The sequence below is a fragment of the Petaurus breviceps genome, unplaced genomic scaffold (assembly GCF_028583685.1).
Source record: "Petaurus breviceps papuanus isolate PSGF00001 unplaced genomic scaffold, PetGlider_PUasm1.0 90903, whole genome shotgun sequence".
Lineage (NCBI taxonomy): Eukaryota > Metazoa > Chordata > Mammalia > Diprotodontia > Petauridae > Petaurus > Petaurus breviceps.
Window position 1 is genome coordinate 17,632,663 of NW_027187376.1, and position 19,598 is coordinate 17,652,260.

Sequence of the window (19,598 nt, forward strand, 5' to 3'; positions counted from 1 at the left end):
TTAACCCCAACTAAATTCAAAACAAAGATCAAATACATGTTCTGTATGGAGTAAATCAGTGGGAAACTATGAATTATATAGATGGATGCTAATTTTAGCAACAAGAATACAGGATCATGGGGTAGCTAGGTGGCACAGTAAATAGAGCACCGGCCCTGGAGTCAAGAGGACCTGAGTTCAAATCTGGCCTCAGACATTTAACACTTACTAGCCATGTGACCTTGGGCAAGTCATTTAACCCCAACTACCTAGCCTTCCCCCTTCTGAAAAGCAAAAAAAAAAAAAAAGAATATAGGATCATAGGTTTTGAGCTATAAAGTAGCTTAGAGGTAATCTGCTCAAGATGAAGAAACTGGGACCCAGAGAGGTAGAGGAACTCTGCAAGTATCAGAGATAGTATTTGAAACATGGTCATCCAACTCCAAATCCTGTTCTTTCTACTGATTCAGCAGTAAAAAGAAACAGATGGCCTCAGAGGCCAGCCACATAAGCCATATTTCTTTATCTTACTGGCTGAAGTTAATGTTTATAAAGCTATTAGACATAAGCAGCCTTAGTCATTGGCCTAAGGTCTCCCACCAAACATCCCTTTCAGACTGCCTCCACTTACCTCTGATCCTTCTCTGTGCTAATGCTATATTTATTTATGGCCACAGTGTCAGAATTCTAGATTCACACATGGCACCATCCCCAGCTTCTAGCAGACTGGCTTATCTGATCAACAAGTGTTGGACCCTCCTCTAAGTTCTTTTCAGCAGTCATTCAGCAGATAGGAGTCTGACCTCCATCCTAACGGACTTCAGTGACCAGCACCTTCCAATACACCAGAATTGTCATGAAAATACTATTAGCTAGTAGCTCAGTAAGTTTATGGGCATTGATGCACTTAGGATCACAGGTTCTATCCCATAAGCTGGGTATGTCAGGCTCAAGTGAGCAGGTAGACATGGTATTCAAAGGTGAAGCCAGTGAATCCCATTAATTGGGCTAGTACTGACCCACACACTTCACCCAGGTCCAACAAACCATCACAACAATGGAAACCATTGGCCATATTGGGAGAAGGGAATTAGAAAAGATTAATTAAAAATTTAATTAATCAAAAAATTAGAAAAGAGATTATGAATAGAGCAGAACAAATTTTCAGCCACAAGTAGCAAAACTCACCATAAGCAAAATTAACACATGAAAATCTAGGTTTAAAATGAACACACAAACACACACACTAAATTAGGGTATGATTTCCATTTCAAGATGATGGTTCATTTTTATAAAGGAATTGTGTTCGGATCACAGAATGTCAGTGAAGAAAGGACCTCCAAGCAAGGGTATGTTGGAGCTAGCTTCTGCCAGCTCCTGAGAGTTAATTGTTAAAAAATTCAGTGTGAGTATTTACACGATGGAAATTAGCAAATGCCATAAATCAAGGCTTGGTTTATTATCCTGTTGAATGTCTAGACTTAAGAAAATAATGGAGGAAATATTAATAGTGCAGATCAATCATAAAAGTATGTTATACATTTTTTTGTTTGATTCAGTTTCCTCATTTGTAAAATGAGCTGGAGAAGGAAATAGTGAAACCACTCCAACATCTTTGCCAAGAAAATCTCAAATAGGGTCATGATGAGTTGGATACGACTAAAACAACTGAACAAGACAAAAATACATTTTCTGAGAGTCAGTTGTTAAACCTTTATCAGAGCCTGTTGTTAAACCTTTACCAGGCATATCTTTAATGATATCCCTAAAAAACTTTAAGATTGTGTGGCTGATTTAGAATGAATCCAGTCATTTGTCTAAACAATGACCCTTCCATCACTGTCTTCTCTTTTCCAGGGTTAATATACCAGGTTCCTTCAACCATATGGCATAAACTCAAGAACCTTCACCATATTGAGAGTAGGGATAGTTTTTTTTCTTTGTTTTTCTATCCATGGTGGTTATCATAGTATTTAGCACATAATAAAAGATAAATAAATGCTAGGTAATTTATTGATCCTGGTTCTCTAGCACTCTCCAGTTTATCAGTTTCCTCCTGAAAGGGTGGAAAGGGTGGACAGAGCTGGGGACCAGGACAGAGTACAGTGGGACTTTCACATCTTTGCTAGTCCTTAACACTATAGAACCACATTCTCAAATGGTTTTCAGACAAGATATGATCTACTCCTCCCCTCTCATTTTACAATCCCATTTTTTAACCAAAGTGAAAGATTTGGCATTTGTCCCTAATAAAATTTCATCTCATTAGATATGAAACCCTTATAGCTCCAAATCATCAGAATATAATGAATTATAATCTATTTATTATCAAGGTTAGCAGTTACTGGTATTTATTCTTTGCCCTAAAGACATCTAGGTCTTAAATCATGATTTAGACTACTGTTTAATTTTTTTCTTTGTGAAAATCCATAGTGAAAATGAACTTCCTCATGCAGTATATCTGCTTTAGTCCTGTTTATAGTAAGTAAGAAAATCTCAAGTGTGAGTCATCTTTACTCAACCTTTTCCAGTCATGAAAAAGTGGAAAGAATTGATCTTTGGTCATAAACAGTCTTATTTTTCTACCCTTGCCCTTTTGAAAATGTCTCCAGCTGTGGGGCTTACAAATGCAGCCTGGTAGCTTGAGCTGAAGAGCTCACTATGCCAGACTGCTAGTAATGGGTCCTACCTGCCAACATAAATTCAACTGTCCTTTGCAGTTCAAGGCTAATAGGTGTTGATCTGCTTTAATTTAATTAAATTAATGAAATAGAAACATTACAAGTTTCATTAATTTTTTAAAATTTAGACCTAAATTTCCCTCCCCTCCTTACAAGTTTAAAATGAATACTCTTCCTGCATTAAGAAGCAAAAAAAAAATTCCCTGCATTTTTATTAACACACAAGGGACTTCAAAAAATGAAAACATGGTAGGAGTTCCTCACATTATTTTTCTTACATTTTAATATGCATTATTCACTAATACACATTATATATTAGCACATCAGCCTTTTGGGGTGTCATTCTCTTTCCCTTCCTCATTTCAGTATGTGTTAAGATAATCTTTGAGTTATTTTTTCCAGTTCATGTGTTTTATGAAGTCCATAATTTAGCAAAATGCATCACACTCATTAGTAGCTCATACCACTGATGAGATCATGGAGTCCATTAGCAGTCATCACATCAGAGTTGGAGTCAGAAAAAATATCCATTGTCATTCCCAAATTGTTTCTGTAACATATCTTATTAGTCCAGTCTCGTCAGAGATGATAGATGGCTGACAAACTCCTCCTTCTGTTTCCACTGATCTCTGGGAATTGATAATGGAGGCTAGTCCAGCACACCAGCTCTGAGTTTAAACCACACACAAGGATGAAGTCACTGAAACAGGTTGTGTTCCATAGGGGCATCTTTTAATCCAAGTGGTAGCTGCTCTCTCCAGGACTGAGTTCTCAGGGCTGGGTAATGAGGCTCTTGGTTTCACATTATTGCCTTTGGTAGCTCTCTATCCCCTCCAGAAGATGCAGTTAAGCAGATTCATCTCATCTTTATGGAATGACAACATAATTTTTCACAGTAGATTCATTTATCCTATATATACACTTCCCCCAAGAAGTGAAAATATTACAAAACCAACTATTAAAACCTGAAATCTATAATGAATTCAGACCTTTTTCAGAATTTATTGACACACAGGCAAATCTAGTGGCATTGTCCCATTTGGAACACCTGGTGCCTATTTTTAAGCCCAATCCCTCCCCAAATCCCACCCTATTGTTTTCATCTCATAGTCATATCCCATAACTATTCCTCGAGTTCAACAAAACAAAATTCTTCCATACAATCTTGCCCCCATATAATTTGATTGGGAATGAATTTCTGAACAGATAGTCTTGATTTTTGTTGTGATACATTCACATAAGTGTCTTGAAATATGAAAGAATAACCACTCCAGCATTTCCTTAAGAAAAATCTGCCAATCCTTCTAAACTAAAATATTAACAATTGCCAAATTAAATACAAAGAAAGTATGTGACTTCTATGTGGACAGAGAATGGTTAAAACAAAAACTTTTTCAAACTATCAACTCCCTCATTCAAAGGAAACTTTTCTCTGACCTTTCCTTTCTTGTACTTACACATTTGTTGGGTTGAGGCAGATCTTAACGTCACTGAGGTGGGGTAAGGGGGAGGGAAATGGAGCTAGACCAGTTGTTTCTTGGCAGATTGAACAGTTAGCCATATATGCCATATAAAAATCCAATTGACTTGGGTTCCTCCAACACTACACTTTTCAGTCAAGTCAGCTAGTTCAGGCCAAGGTTGAGCTTGAGTGATAACCTTGCAAAACTAAACTTAACTACTCCTGAAAAAAATAAATGTTTTAGAAGTCCCTATTTCATAATATTATAAAATGATCTTAAATACTTGGGTTATTTTCTTCAAGAAATATTCATGGGTAGCCCATGAAAGGCCAAATATAACCGGCTAGAGATGGGAGACGGTCATTTCCTATCCAGACAAACAGGGTTGAGGAGATAGAGGGGTGTTAGCCGGCTCACTTCTGGATAGGCGTCTGTGTCAGGATCGATAAGCCGCATAGTCCCTGGTTGGGGCATAAGGTTGATAATGTTTTTTAGTTGGTCCTGGCCTCCGAGGAGTCATGTTCATATAATCACTGTGAAGAATTCTGTTCTTTTTGCTTTTCAACTGTGGGAGAGAAAAGGTAAGAAGGACAGTTTCTTAGTCTACTTTTTAAAAAATGTGAAACATTTAAAAACTTATCTTTGTGAAAATTATGAAATAAAGATGGCTACAAACAGTCCTTGAGAGTGTTGCACACGGGGGATCTTTGGAAAGAAAGTGGGCAGCAGGCCAAAGTGTTTCGTCTCAACAACAAATATTGAAGGCTATGTCTAGCTATGGGAATTTTTAGAATCCACCCCTCTGACACCCGCCATTGAGGGTATTTCCTCACAACAAGGGCCACTGATGATTCATTTGTTTTGTATGGTACCTGATGCCTCATCATGATGTGTAGGTGACTAGGTTCTTCAAGTTCTTAGTCAAACTCAAGTTCTGGAAAGCTGAAAAGGCTACCTTCTGTTCATGAACAAGGCTGCTCAAGCTCAAAGAGGCTTAAAGGCTAGTCTCAAAAGATGAATTGATTTTTCAGAGTATTAAAGGCTAGTGCCTATCACAGTAAGTGGGCACAGTATGTGGGTCCTTAATGGTTCTTGATCATGATAAAGACCCTGTTAGGTGGATTTTGCCTGAGGCTATAAGAGATTTCCACTCTAAACTTGGTTTGTTTGGAGGACCTGTTCTGTACAAATAAATACAAATGGCTTCCACAATATAGGCAATGTCCATAAGGTAGGGATACTATTCTTATTTCCTACTCATAATAAATAATGATATGCAGGATGGTGCAATGGATAGGGAAGTAGCCTCAGAGGCCCAGTTCAGGTGTGTCTCTGACACAGATTAGCTGTGTGACCCTGGTCTAAGACTAATACTACAAAGCAAGCACTGACTTATGTTGGTAGAGGTGAATTTTAATGGTTCCTCCTATCAGTTAATTCACAGGTCTGGTTAAAAAGTAATATCAATAATCCAAGAACTTGTAATAATTTATAAACTTTGAGACTTACAAAGTACTTTGCAGAGTGATATAGGAAACCTAGTCTCTGCTTCCTGATCAGACTCACTAAAACTGAACTAGTGGCTGGGGTATCTCTCACTGGGCAAGTAGATCCATAATTTCCTATGAAATCTTTTTTCTGTGTTCTGTATATTTAAAAAAATGCTCTTTTTGTACTTAAGTTCAAAAAACTTTTAAATGTTTTTAAGCTTTGTCATGACTAACTATATATATATATGTATGTATATGTATAAAATATAAAATGTTATCACCATCTAGGACTAGTACCTTAATACATGGCATTATGGACCAATTGGCAGGGACAGAAATATTCACCATATTAGATCTCTGGCAAGCATACAATACAATGTGGTCCAGGTGCAGAAACATTATGAACAAAAGATCCAGCTTAGGTTGGCCTGTATGATTCCTGGGTTATACTATTTGAGGTTGTACCCCTATAATTTTTCAAAAGTTCACAAATCTAATATTTTAACATCTATAAGGATAGGGGTTGGTGGTCTACATATTGCTTCAACAAATATTTGTCTATTTCAACAATAGCCTCATACACTGCCAGAACCCTGCCCATCATGCCAGATTGGTCTGAACTATCTCTCAAAACTATACCAGAACTATTAGCCAGCTTGGAAGAATAATAATTTGAGCAGGAAGAGATTGAGTCTAAAAGCACATAGGAAGTTGGTAGAGGTTCACATAGATCTATCTACAGAAACCAGAGGCCTTGTTCAATGGGAGAACGCTGAATCAGCCAAAGACCAGCATAGATTCCTCAGCTTTTCAGAGTATTACCCTTCCTTTATCTTCAGGCTTTCTATCCTGATGGCACTTCTCACTGACTTGACAAAATGATGCAGTACTTTTTAGTGGACACTCAAGGCCAAAGAGAAATTTAGTTATCTAAAGAACTCTCATTTTATCTACCTTACATTTTACTCACCCTTGTTTTGATGAACTCACCTCAACCCTAAACTACAACTCCCATAATTATTACTAGCGGATGGATTCAAGAGATCCTGGTGAAAGTGGGGCTAGAAAGAAAGGAAGTGATTTCTAATGAGAGACATTCCTGAAGTAGAAATGGCAGAATTTGACAATTGATCAGCCATCAGAGGAGAAGACAGGGAACAGATAAGGGTGACTGAGGAGTCTAGGTCAGGAGAAGGGTGGTGCCATTCATAAAAATAAGGAAGCTTGGAGGAAGAGATGTTTTGAAGGAGGAATGATTTCTGTTTCGGACATTTTGTACTTAAGCTATTAACTAGTCATTTAGGTGAGGTATACAACAAGCAGCTAAAATTGAAGACTAAGCTGGGGAGAGTGACTGGGTCAGAAGATAGATTGAGAAGTCATCAATGGAGAAATTGGAGCCATGAGAGGAGATGCGATCACCAAATCAATAAGTTAACAAGCATTTCTAAATAAAAGAGGTCAAGAACAGAGACTTGGGGCACTTTAAGGTGTTGGGACACAAAAGAGAAACCATCAAATGAGACTAAGAATGAGTGGTCAAAGAGGTAAGAGAAGGATAAAGAGTGTTCAGTGACCCAAAAGCTAAGAGAAAATAGAGTTTCAAGGACTGGGCAGGCAATTATGTGAAATGTTGCAACAATATAAAGAAGAATAGGATTATTGAGAATAAGGCATCAGATTTAGTGATTAGGAAGTCATAACTGACCTTCAAAAGAGCATTTTCAGTAGAATGAAGGGAGAAAAAGATATTATAATGGATTTAGGAGTGAGAAGTTAATGAAAAACAAAGCCTTTGAGTCTCCTCCTTTGGATTCCCTGATATTCCTCCTGGTTTTGATCCTACCTATTTGATCATTATCATCATCTACCTCCCTCCTCACTGGCTCTAGGATAAGAATAAAACTCCTTAACCTGAATTTTAAAGATCCAGACTGCCTCCAACCTAACTTTCTGAATTTATTTCACATTTTTCCTTTCCATGTTTTCTATGTTCCAGTCAATTTGAACTACTATTTCCTGTGCCCAGCATTCCATCTCCATCCTCCATCCATTCATCCCAAGCCAGAATACACTCTCTCCTCATCTCTCCTTTTCAGAATCCTTATCATCCTTCAAGGCTCAACTCAGGTGTTATCTTTTCTCCTCCCCAAAGTTTTTAGCATTCTCTCCTTCCTCAGACTGATTACCTTTTATTTATTTATTTGTGACCTCAAGTAGAATATAAGCTTCCCTTGGGTGAGGGCCCCATTTTGATTTTATCTTGATCTTTCATGAACCTGGAATACTGCCTTGCACAAAGCAGGCACTTAATAAATGATGATTGAATCAATAAATGGATGGATGAATGAAGTACAAACTGTTCTTTGGAGAAGTTTGACTATATAACTCTTTAATCCTTCAGAGATCTATTATTTCATTGTTATGGGTGCACCCTCTACCAACACAGAATGAAACCCCTCTATAATTTAATAGACAGTCTTTAAGAGTTGCTATGAACAAAATAATTCACCATCCTGTCTGTGGTTAACTTGGCAAGAGGCCTTGCTAAAATTAGTTATGCTGGTCCTTGGACAATAGACAGAAAAGCCATCTCAACTTCCTTACAGTGAACTTAGGAAGTGAGGTTATAGCCTCCTGAGACACTTCTTAATTCTAGGACAGCTTCCCACTTGTCCCTTCTATTTTGGGGCCCCAGGGACAGGCCCATCTGTTCTCTTCTTGCTGTCAGAACTCATAATCCTCCTGGGGCCCACTTTGGAACAAACCTGGAATGAAGGGGAATGTTCCCCTACTTTTCTGTCCCATGAGGTTTTTTGAGGGTTTTTATTGTTAGAAACGACAGGAAAGCCAGCATAAATTAAAATTTAAAAAAACAAAACAAAAAGTTACCAAGTTACAGAAAGTCTTAGAAGTGATAGTTATCCCAAGCATCAATGGAATGTAGAAGGAGCTGGGCCTGATGCTTATAAGCTTCTATCTTCTAACACCAACTCCCCTTTCTGTTCTAGGCTAAAAATTCTTCCAGCTCAACTCCTCTATAATAGAATAAACTTTTTCTTTTCTTTTTTTTTTTGCCTTTTTTTGGGAGGGCAATTGGGGATAAGTAACTTGCCCAAGGTTACATGGCTAGTTTTTTTGTGTGGGTGTTAAGTGTTTGAGGCTGCAACTGGAACTTGGGTTCTCCTGACTTGGGGGTCAAGCTTTACTCACTGTGCCACCTAGCTGCCCCAACTCCTCTTTATTCTTAATGGATTAGTGAATAAGATTTCACCTACTTCTCTCAAACTCTAAAAACCCAGAGGGTAAGTTTCAGTGCTAAACAATTTGCCCACAAAGGTTCAAATGAATAACTTCTATCATAGGGGTGTAGTCTAAAGAGGAAAATCTACATAAATTGACCAGATTTAAATGTCTTTCTACTTCATTTAGGAAGGTCAGCTTGGGTTATTTGCTGACAGAGATGAGACAGTAAACCAAGGGAATAAGAGGGATGTGAGAAGGATGTTTTTGAGGATGGGGCAGGGATTCTTAACCTGAGGTTGATGAATTTCCTTTTTAAAATATTTTGATGATTGCATTTCACTATAATTAGTTTCCTTTGTAATCCAACGTATTTCATTGTATGCATTTTAGAATGTTATTCTGAGAAGGGGTCCCTAGGCCTCATCAGACTGTCAAAGGGGCCTATGACATGCAAATAAAAAACTAAGGACCCTCGGTGGAGGATATTTGATCATGTTTACAGGTAGAAAGGAAGGAGTCAGTGAAAACTAAGGTGGAAGAGAGAGTGGGGATAATTGGGATGGAATAAAGTTTCTAGGAAATGAAAGAGGATGAGAAAAAGAACCCTCATCTTGGAAAATAAAAGGAATATGTCTGAGAATCACAACATCTCAGAATAGTAAAAAACCTCAGGAGTCAAGTTCAATCCATCCCTGAAGCAAGACTGCTCCCCTAGAACATCCCTTACATTCAGGCATCCAATTCTACTCAAAGATTTCCAAGGATGGGAAGCTCACTGTCATCCAAATTTGTCAGCCCATTCCACTTTGAGACAGCTCTAATTATTCAGAAAATTTTCCTCATATTGATTCAGAATCTGCCTCTCTGTGATTTCTACCTATTATTGCTCATTCTTCTGTCCTTTAGGGTCAAATCAAGGTCATTAAATATGAGTTCCTCCCCAACTCCATCTCAAAATTCTTCTGTGTCCTCCTCCCCTCCCGTCTGCTTTGTAGACCGAGGAGAATGATTTACAGATTGAGAAGTATAGAACAAATTTGATTGCCTGGGAACCAAAAGCTAAGAGAAGTAAGAAGATGGTGAGGAAACACTGAGCTGCTTGGGGGTCATCTGAATGGATCTATTGCATGTAATATGGATGCCTTCTGGATCTGTCCCCCAAAACTTCTTGCAGATCATCTACTCACCTTTCAGAGTTCAAGTCCTCATCCACAGAAGGAGGGAGTATAATCAGACTTTGGGGTCATTAATGACTTTGAAATATGCACATACGCAGGTATATGAAATTACAGACTCTGTAGTCTTCTACAATGCTCCCCATCCCCAAACAGCAGACATAAAGTGTGTGCCTATAGGCATACGGGAAGTATTGAAATCTTTTTATGACTTCACATTTCATAGTCTTGCTAATAAAAACCTATCTTTTATTCTCTCTGCCTTTACCTGCTCATTCAATGGTTTTCATCAGTGCAAAGGCAAAAGCATATGACAGTCAGGATTTTGCATGATAGTTATCCTGGGTCTTGTTCTTTCAGCAAGCATATATTAAATACCTACTCTGTCTAAAGCACTATGGTAGACACTGAATATAGGACATAGTTGAGTCATACTTGTATGACCCCACATTCCAGTTCAACAAAGTCCATTTTTTCTAGGGTTTATTTACAAGGGAAAAGAGTACCTAAATTCAGAAAGAATATACTTTTCCAAGGCAAGCAAAAGTGGATGAATAAGAATTCTGCTCAGCACTTACTGAATGGCTTTGAATAACTTGAATCTACTAACAGATTAAAAGTTCCCTGGATAAACTTGACCTACCATGGCTCCCAAATTCCAGAAAAGCCGCAGGGTCTATCTCCCATGCAACCCCAAATGATAATGTTCTCCCTGTCCTCCACCCCACTTTCCCACCACACATCAAGCTTTCTTTTAAGATTTTGCTAAGCTGGCTCTTTCCAGTTCCAGGAAAGTAACAGTCTACTTCTACCATTTTATGACATAGAATAGGAAGGGGTCTCAGAGGCTATATAATGTAAGCTACTCATTTTGTAGATGAAGAACTGAGGTCCCAAAAGGTTAAGTGGTAGCAAAATAAAATCAAAACCAAGATTCAAACGCATGTCAGCAGACTCCAAATCCAGTTCTCTTTCCATTGCTAGGTAGTACAGTCTAGCATAGAGTGCTAGACTGGAATCTGGAAGACTTGAATTCAAACCCTACCTTAGATACTATCTGTGTGGCCCTGGGCAATCATTTAACCTTCTGTGCCTCAGTTTATTCATCTGTAAAATGAGGATTAATACTAACACCTACCTCCTAGGGTTGTTTTGAGGATCAAATGAGATAATATATGAAAAGCACTTTGCAAACTTTAAAATACTGTATAAATTCTGGCTATGATTGTTATCTAAAAGTGGGGACTCCAGCATAAAAATCATCTACATTTTCTTTGTGCCATTTAATGTCTGGAGCACATCAATAATGGATTTCTTTACTTGGGAGAATGAGTTTGCACAGCTGAGTGATTGGAGGGGTGAGCAAGGATAACAGATGTGGGCCTATGACAGCCTGGGGGAAGGCCATTCTGTATTCACTCAAATGTCAACGACTGGTCAAGAACTAAGAGTGAATCTACAGCTGTTCCCAAGAGCTCGCTGAGCCTGTGACTGTTGACAGGTTGGCATTAGGGGCGCTCTGTGCTACTGAACTACAGTTTTAACTCAAACCCCTTTCATACCAGGCCAGCAGCAATCATACAGTAAGTTACCCTCAAGAAGGTGCAGTAAAAAGTACATGATATATATATATATATTTTTTTTGGACACGATCAATTAAGGAATTTGTTTCGCTTGACTAAGCATATTTTTTTCCAAGGAGTCTTTTTTTAAAACATTTTTCTTTTTCAATGGGAGAAAATGAAGGGAAGAAGAGAAAATAAAGTTTTGTTCACTGAAAAAAATGCTTATTTATTTTGAAAAGGGGAATATGATGTGGTTTTGCTTGTGGGTAGGTGCTTCCTTGCTCAGCACAAAGTATTTTTCCCAAAGCAACAGCAAGGAAAGGTCTCACCAGGAAAGCTGGGTCTAGAGTCTGAAGAACACTGAATGAATCTGAGTGGGAGGAGACCTCCAACAATTAGTTCAACTCACAGTTGAAGAAGGATGCCCCTTAATAGTCTCCCCTGAGAAGAGGCATCTGCAGCCTTTGCTTGAAGTCATCCCATGAGGGGAATACCATACCTCTCTTGAAAACCCCGTCCACCTTTAGAAACCCTACTTTTTTTTTTAATTTGTTCTCAACAATCAGCCCAAATGTGGTATTGTTATTCTTTGAGAAATAGGGAGTTTTCCATTCCATCACATTTGTGTGTGGGTATCAGGGAACATTGTCACTAGGAGACTGAATCACCTCCAAGGATTTTGGCAGCCTCTTCTCTAGACCAAGTGTCGGGACTTCCCAGTCTTGGAGATCAGTGTGATAAGGCTCCATTTTGCTATAGATTTTCCTCAGACTGAACTATAATCAACTAAACTCCTTCCATGCCATTAACATGAGAATTACAGAATCAGATCCTCAAATGTTCTACAATTGAAAGTAAGAGCTTTGTAAACCTTTGGGTGCTATCTATGTAACAACTCATTACTATTGCATGAATCTCTTTGAACCTTTCATTTAATTCAACAAGCATTTATTAAGTGCCTACTACATGCAGAGAAGCAACATGGAATTGTGGCTAGTGGGTTATCCAGGAAGATCTAGGTTCAAGTCCCTCATTAGACATAGATGATCCTGTATAAGTCACTTAACTTTTCAGTGCTCTAGGAAACACCCCAAGACTAAAAGTTGAAGAGGAAATCATAGCATATATTGGTCCAGGGAGTTCCTCATCTGGGAGTTCCCTAGACCGATGAGATCATAAGTCTAGTTCCTATTCCTTCCAGTATACTAGAAACTATGCTAAGTGTTGGATATATACAAAAAATAAAAGATGAAATAATCCCTGCTCTTGAGTAGCTTACCCTTTACTGGATCTTTTAGCAAATTACTGTGCCATCCTATTAATTGGTGTGCTAACTCAGCAAGTTGCCATAGTACTGTGAATATGCATACTTATAACAACCTGATCATTGTTCTCAAAGAATTCATGTAATCTCTAAATGCACCTGATAACCAAGAAATAGTTTTAGCTTTGGATCAGTCAAAAATCCTGGAAGCATTTCTCCAAAATATCATCTTCTTTGGGGTTGTGCTACAAATCCAGGCAAGTATTCCAACAATTACTGTCACACCACTGGAATGGTGGGGGGACACATAAAAGAAACCCTAACCTGAAAGGTCAAAGCAGTGACACAGTAGAAAAACTACTATATTTGGAGTCAAAGGACCTGGGTTCAAATCCCTCCCTCTGACACTTGGTTTTTGAGTGACCTGAGGTCATTCATTTCTCTTACTCTTTTTTTTTAATTTGTAAAAGGAGTCAGGTTATGATGAGGTGCTTGGGTACCTATGTTTGAATTACAGTTTGTAAAATCATATTTCTCCCTAGCCTCAAAACACTGTCTCAGGCAGTTGCTCTCTAGCTCAAGGGCAGCATATTCTAGCAAAATGTTTATCTCTCTTCCAGATACAGTGGCCAATTGCGCCTATAGAATTTAACTGTGTGCTGGGTGAAGCAGCTGTGTACTGGGTCATATCTATCATATATATCCTAGACTCAGTCATATATACACTCCCTAGCTCATTATACACATCCTGAATTCCTCGTTAGGTTGGAAAATAAATGTATTCCCAACATCTATCCTGTCAAACATGACATTGATGGGTGGCAGTTTGGTCAGCCCTGACCACTAGCTGACTTAGTCATGTTTCAAACCTAAAACCACACCTCCATGCAGCCCCCCGCCCAGGCTATTTCCCAGTGAATTCTGGATAATACACCTACACAGTAGATAGTAAAAGTGCATGTTCCTTTAAGAACTGACCACTCCTCAACTCCTCCCACCCTGACTCGCCTAGTTAGCATATTTGGCACAGGTTTTACTACAGTTATCCTATATAAACTTTAAATGTACCCCTCTAAGGTTGCAGGTTCCCTAAGAACTCCTGCCCACTGTAAAGCATAACAATAAATCTTTGTCACCTTGACTCAGAGAATGCTTGAGTCTGTGAATTCATTCCAGATTGCATCCCAGAGATTCTGGCTATTGGGGTTCCTGGACTCCCTGAACTACTTGACCCTTTGACCCCTCGTCATTTCGATACCTTCTACCCCCAGCCTCTTCCCATCTCCATGTCTATTATGCTATATGTTAAAAAGTATCTTCCAAAGGAAGTCTTTTCTTTCCTAAAATAATTGATTCAACACATGGAGGCAGTAAAGCCCAGAGCTGCATTTTTGTTTTTGTTTTTTTTTCTGGGGAGTCCATAGGCTATAGTCTGTATTTAACCTGGAACATGTACGTATATTTAGCTCTTCTACTAAAGGCAGTTTGGAGATGGGAGTGAAGGCACTAAATATGTTCATTCAAAAATATTTATTTAATACCTTCTGTATACTCAGCATTGTGCTACAATGGGAGGTGCTGTAATACAAGAGTGGAAGGTGTGTCCCCATTCTAGAGGGAGATCAGAACTTACAGGTTAGTGTGGGGGAAGAGGAGGTGTGAGAGAAGGAGTGAATAAGTACCAGAGGATTCTAAAAATTACACAAGGGAATGGAAGCAATATAGGGCTGAAAAAGAAAGACTGTCACTGAAGTGGTTCCTGCTCACTATTGGCTTGTCTACGGAAAGTTCTAAATTGGGATGGATCCAGACCAAAAAGACAAAGTCAAAGAAGAAGGAGGGGGTGGTGTGGGGAGTAGAAAGTAAGACACTCCGGTTCCATTGCATTGCCTGAAGGTTTGCTAGGGTTAGTAAAATCTGATCCGGTGGTGAAGGGGGGTCTGTCGTGTGTACAACCACCACAGTAGTTTCATAATGATACCTCAAAGCTTGGCCTCTAACATTAAACCTCATCAGAGGTAGAAAAAAAATATGACTCAGATAAAACTCTTCTCATTTCTTGCTAGATGTGAAGGCAAAGCAGCATGATTCACATGGTTCCCAGCCCAGAAACTGGTTACTTTTTGAGTGACTGTAAGAAGGACATTCTCAGGATGCTCTGTATTTCTCCTTACTTTCTGGTCATCTATACCAGTATCTAAAGGTACAGAGAAATCTAATCAAGGTATTGCTTTTCATCAGGATGAGATTACTACTCTCAAGCCTACTTGAAGAATGTGCAACATTCAAAGATTGTGAGGATCACCTATGAAGGCAGATGCCCAGGTGGAAATAGAGTAAGGATCCAGGGCAAAAGCAGCCGTTGGACCATATCATTGATATTACTGCAGACAAGTACTTATTTTCTTACCCAGCAGTTAAAAAAAGCCACTGTCATTAACAAGCTATAGAAAGCAAGGACAGACAGAGCTGCAACAACCGCCCAAAAGGGCCTGGGAGACTCAGAAGTTTCGGAGGGCGAACAGATCTCCTTCTCTGAAATAGAGAGAAAACACAATGGGTCAGAATCAGTAAATAGTGGCATTTGAATTCATTCTCTGCTTTCACAATATCATGGCAGCAAGGATGGAGAAAAATAGCAACACCACCAAGCTCCCCAACGACTGCTACAGAGCGTGTGAGCATTTTCTTTGGTATCAAGTATTAGTCATTGCTGAAACTCAGGATTAAAATCTAAGAGAATTGGTTGTGTGACCTAAAGTACATGAGTTCAATTATCTTAGAGCCTGCCAGAACCCCACACACCCCATTGTAATTTGGAACCCTTCTCCAAAAACTCTATCCTGAGCAGTATTAATTTTTTCAGACTTTGCTTAACAGGATTAACATTATATAATGGACTACTATAAGTAAGCTAAGTGATGTTCCAGGGCCTCAGTTTCCTCACCTGAAATGTTTGGGGAAGAGACAACCTGAGCATTCTGTGGCTCTGTAAAGAGAATTGCAGGCAGTCTTAAAGAATGAATGCAATCTTGGAAGATCACAGAGTCACAGGATTACAGGCTTGGAAGGGACCTCCGAGGTTATCCAGACCAACTTTTGCCTAAAGCGTGAATGCCTCCTATGCTATCCCAACAGGGACTGATTATCCAGATTCCACTTGAAGATCAGTGACAAGGAACTCGTTTTGAGCTAAGCCTTGACAGACAACCTTGCCTAAAAATGACAGTCTGAAATGCTGTTCTTGCTGCTCTTCAGTTGTTCACTTATGTCCAACTCTTTGTGATCCCGTGGGCCATGCAGTCCACGGAGTTTTCTTGCCAAAGATACCAGAGTGTTTCGCCTTTTCCTTCTCCAATTCTGAAATATCTCCATGGAAACAAGAATACAATCTCCTGCTCTGCCACTTGTTCACCATGTAACCTTGAACAAGTCATTTTACCTCTAACTAAGCCTTAGTTCCTCTCTTAAAACTGAGGGAATTGGACTTGAAAGGTTCTAAAATGCTAATTTAGAAATAAGAAAAGGTGAACACAATGTGTCTTATCCAGGTAGAAGGAGTTTTAAAAATTTTAAGATCCTGTTTGGTCTTCTTTTTCATCTTTTATTTTTAATTTTGTATTTTATTGTATCACTGGTTTAGGAGGCAAATCTTAAGAGCTTCTATATTAGTGGTAGAGGCATACCATCCATAATGGTGCCCATACTCACTTTATTTTACTATCATCTTATTAGCACATTAAAATTAAATTCCAAAATAACGTCATAAAACTCCTGCTGAAATGATATTTGACCAATGGACTAAGATATTGTTTCCTATGACACTACCTACCTCGTATAATGTTGTGTCATCTAATCCCATGCTTTCTCAGAATCAACTAATGGTATTAGGGCATGATTTCACATGTAAAAGCCAAATAATTATTTTTTTACCTTAGGCTCAATTTAATTGTAACATTATTTATGTATAACTAGGCAGTAATAAGAAAATGATGTTTAAAACTGCAACAGGATTCAACAAATGAAATACTTGAATGTTATTTGATTGTATTTTCTATTTGTTTGTTTTTGATCGCCAAAATTACTCTACCAGAATAAGTCAATAAAGTCTTCTTGTCTAGGTTATTATCTGTTTCCAACAACATTGGCAGAGGAAAGAAAGAAAGTTAAAATTGAAATAATGCCTACAGGTACAATACTGAGAAATAGCAAAATATGATATTGATTTTTCTTAATTAGAATTCTGAAAAGAAGGGTCTACATCTTTTAAATGCATAGCAAATAATCACAGGCCACATTTATATGGCATTAAAAGGTTCATAATCCTAATTCTCCACAATTTTGAGCAGTGGACAGTGCAAGAATTATTATTATCCCCATTTTACAAATGGGGAAACTGAAGCTCAGTAGAATTAAATTATTTGCCCAATGATCATATAGATAAGAAAGTCAGAACTAGGATTTGAATCTGTCTCCTGATTCCAAGTCCAGTGTTCTTTCAGAATCTGAAGTCTCAGAAACTGATTTATTTTATTCCTATCAAGAAACCAACTCTAACAATCATCCAATTCATTGGTTTCATTTTACAGATGAAGCAACTGAGATACAGAGATATTAAATGTCTTTTCCAATATCACTTGGCTACTTATCCACCAAGCCAACAGTGGAATTTTAATGCAGTGCTCTTTCCATAACACTATACCACTCCTTTTGAGTAGACATTCCAGTTAGGCAATGTCATTGAAATTTATGAGAGGGCTTAGAGACCATCTAATCTAATCCCTTTTTTTTAATAACCAAGGAAACTGAAGCCCAGAATGGCTGTACATTACTTGCAGAAGTCACACAACTAGATATTAGCAGATAGAACAGAAGTCTCCTGACTCACAGACCAGAGATTTTTTTCCCACATCTCAGGTATTTTTGCAAAAGAAGAGGCTAGCACAGGAAGGTTAAGGGCTCAAGTCAATGGAGTAAACACAAATAAAGTTCATTCTTCCTTTCATCCAGTGTTTCTCCATCAAAAAGAGGCCAGCATTCTTCCTTTGAGGATACCTAGACTGACATAAGAATATTGAATTACACTTCCAGAGCTATGTTATACCTTTTACGTAGATGATGGTTCCATTACTCTTTTCATTGGAGAGATAGGGAGGAGGATACATGAATTCAATTTTACAGAAGTAAATATCCGTTTGGTTGACACTCATATTCCGAAGTTGGAACTTCACTGTTTTATTATCGAAATTCACGGAGCAATTGAAGTCTTCAGTTGAGGAAAGCAAGGGCTTATGAGTTCCATTTACATACACAAAACAGACTTCAAGGGCACTGTTTGTTCCCTTTTGGAGTGAAGCTCGAAATTCACTTGGAGTTTTATCATAGGTATAGTTACAGGAAAGGGTTGCCGCTTCATGATTATCCGTCATAAGCCAAGGTGGCTGCTTGACCAAAATCTTGTCTGGGAAGGAAAGATAGCATTTATTTAGAACAGGATGGGTAAATTTAAAGTCTGAGCTTTAGCACTAAAATTTGTCCCACACAAAATAAATAGACCTTCAATAAGAATGACTTTTTTAGGGGCAGCTAGGTGGCACAGTGAATAGAACACCAGTCCTAGAGTCAGGAGGACCTGAGTTCAAATCTAGCCTCGGACACTTAACAAAAAAAAAACTAGCCATGTGACCTTGGGCAAGTCACAACCCTAATTGCTCCTCCAGAAAAAAAAAGAATGATTTTTTTCTTGCTTGGTTTGTGTAAATCTATAATACATGGTCATTGGTGGAAATGGTGAGGTCATGGTTTATAAGGTGAATAGGCTAACAGACTTAAAGATTCACCTTATGCTTTTGAGTTGAATGCTTCCACCCTAAAACCAGCATCCTGTGTTATGTTATGTTTGATCAATATGGTCCTGAATGCTAAGTTTTCAACTCTGTTTGGGATGCCCATTGTGCTTACGCAAAGCTGAAAGCTACTATAGGGATGGGGCTGGTTGCTGATTGTTTTGACCTGACTTTTAAAGTGTAGACCAATATAATTATTTTTCATCTGGAAACCTGACAGCTAGACATGAAAGAATTCAACTGTATTTTAAGACATTTGGTATTTTATTCATTGACCATCCTTAAATAAAGGTATGGAGTTAATAAAAAAAAAAAAGGCAAAAAATGGATTGCTTGATTTAATTTTATTTTTTTGCACTATCAGTACTTCTGAGACTAGCCTTCCTGAAAGAGGTATCACATTTGCCACCTCAGGATTAATTAGTTTTCACCCAGAACTGTGATGTCAAATAGGTGTTGTAGGGGACACATAGAGCGCTGGATATGGAGTCAGGAAGACTTGAGTTCAAACCCTGACTGAAACACTTGCTAGCTGTGTAACCCTGGGAAAGTCACTTAGCCCCTCATAGCTTCAGTTTCCTAATCTATAAAATGGGGATAATAATAGCATCTACCTCATTGGGTTGATGTGAGGATCAAAGGAAGTCACATCTGTAAAGTATTTTTCAATCCTTAAAGGGCTACATAAATGCTACTTATTATTATTGAATGGTAAAATGCTAGTGAAGAAACATCCCTCTACCAAGGCAGAGCAGAACCTATCTGTTCTTCAACTTATGGTATTGAACTTGCTAGGAATTGAGAGATCAAGTGACTTGCCCAGGGTCACAGAGCTAGAGGTAGACCTTGAACTCAGATCTTCCTGATTCAGAGGACTGGAACTATAAAA

General features: G+C 38.4%; 1 protein-coding gene across 1 annotated transcript; it reads right to left on the reverse strand.

The window, feature by feature from the left end:
* Positions 1–2,916: 2,916 nt before the first annotated feature.
* On the reverse strand, positions 2,917–18,321 carry CD28 (CD28 molecule). Its single transcript, XM_069075117.1, has 3 exons — positions 17,968–18,321; positions 15,274–15,398; positions 2,917–4,688 (listed from the first exon to the last, which is right to left on the reverse strand). Exons 1-3 carry the CDS (start codon positions 18,290–18,292, stop codon positions 4,560–4,562), a joined length of 579 nt encoding a protein of 192 aa, XP_068931218.1. The 5' UTR covers positions 18,293–18,321; the 3' UTR covers positions 2,917–4,559.
* Between the last annotated feature and the right edge of the window lie 1,277 nt (positions 18,322–19,598).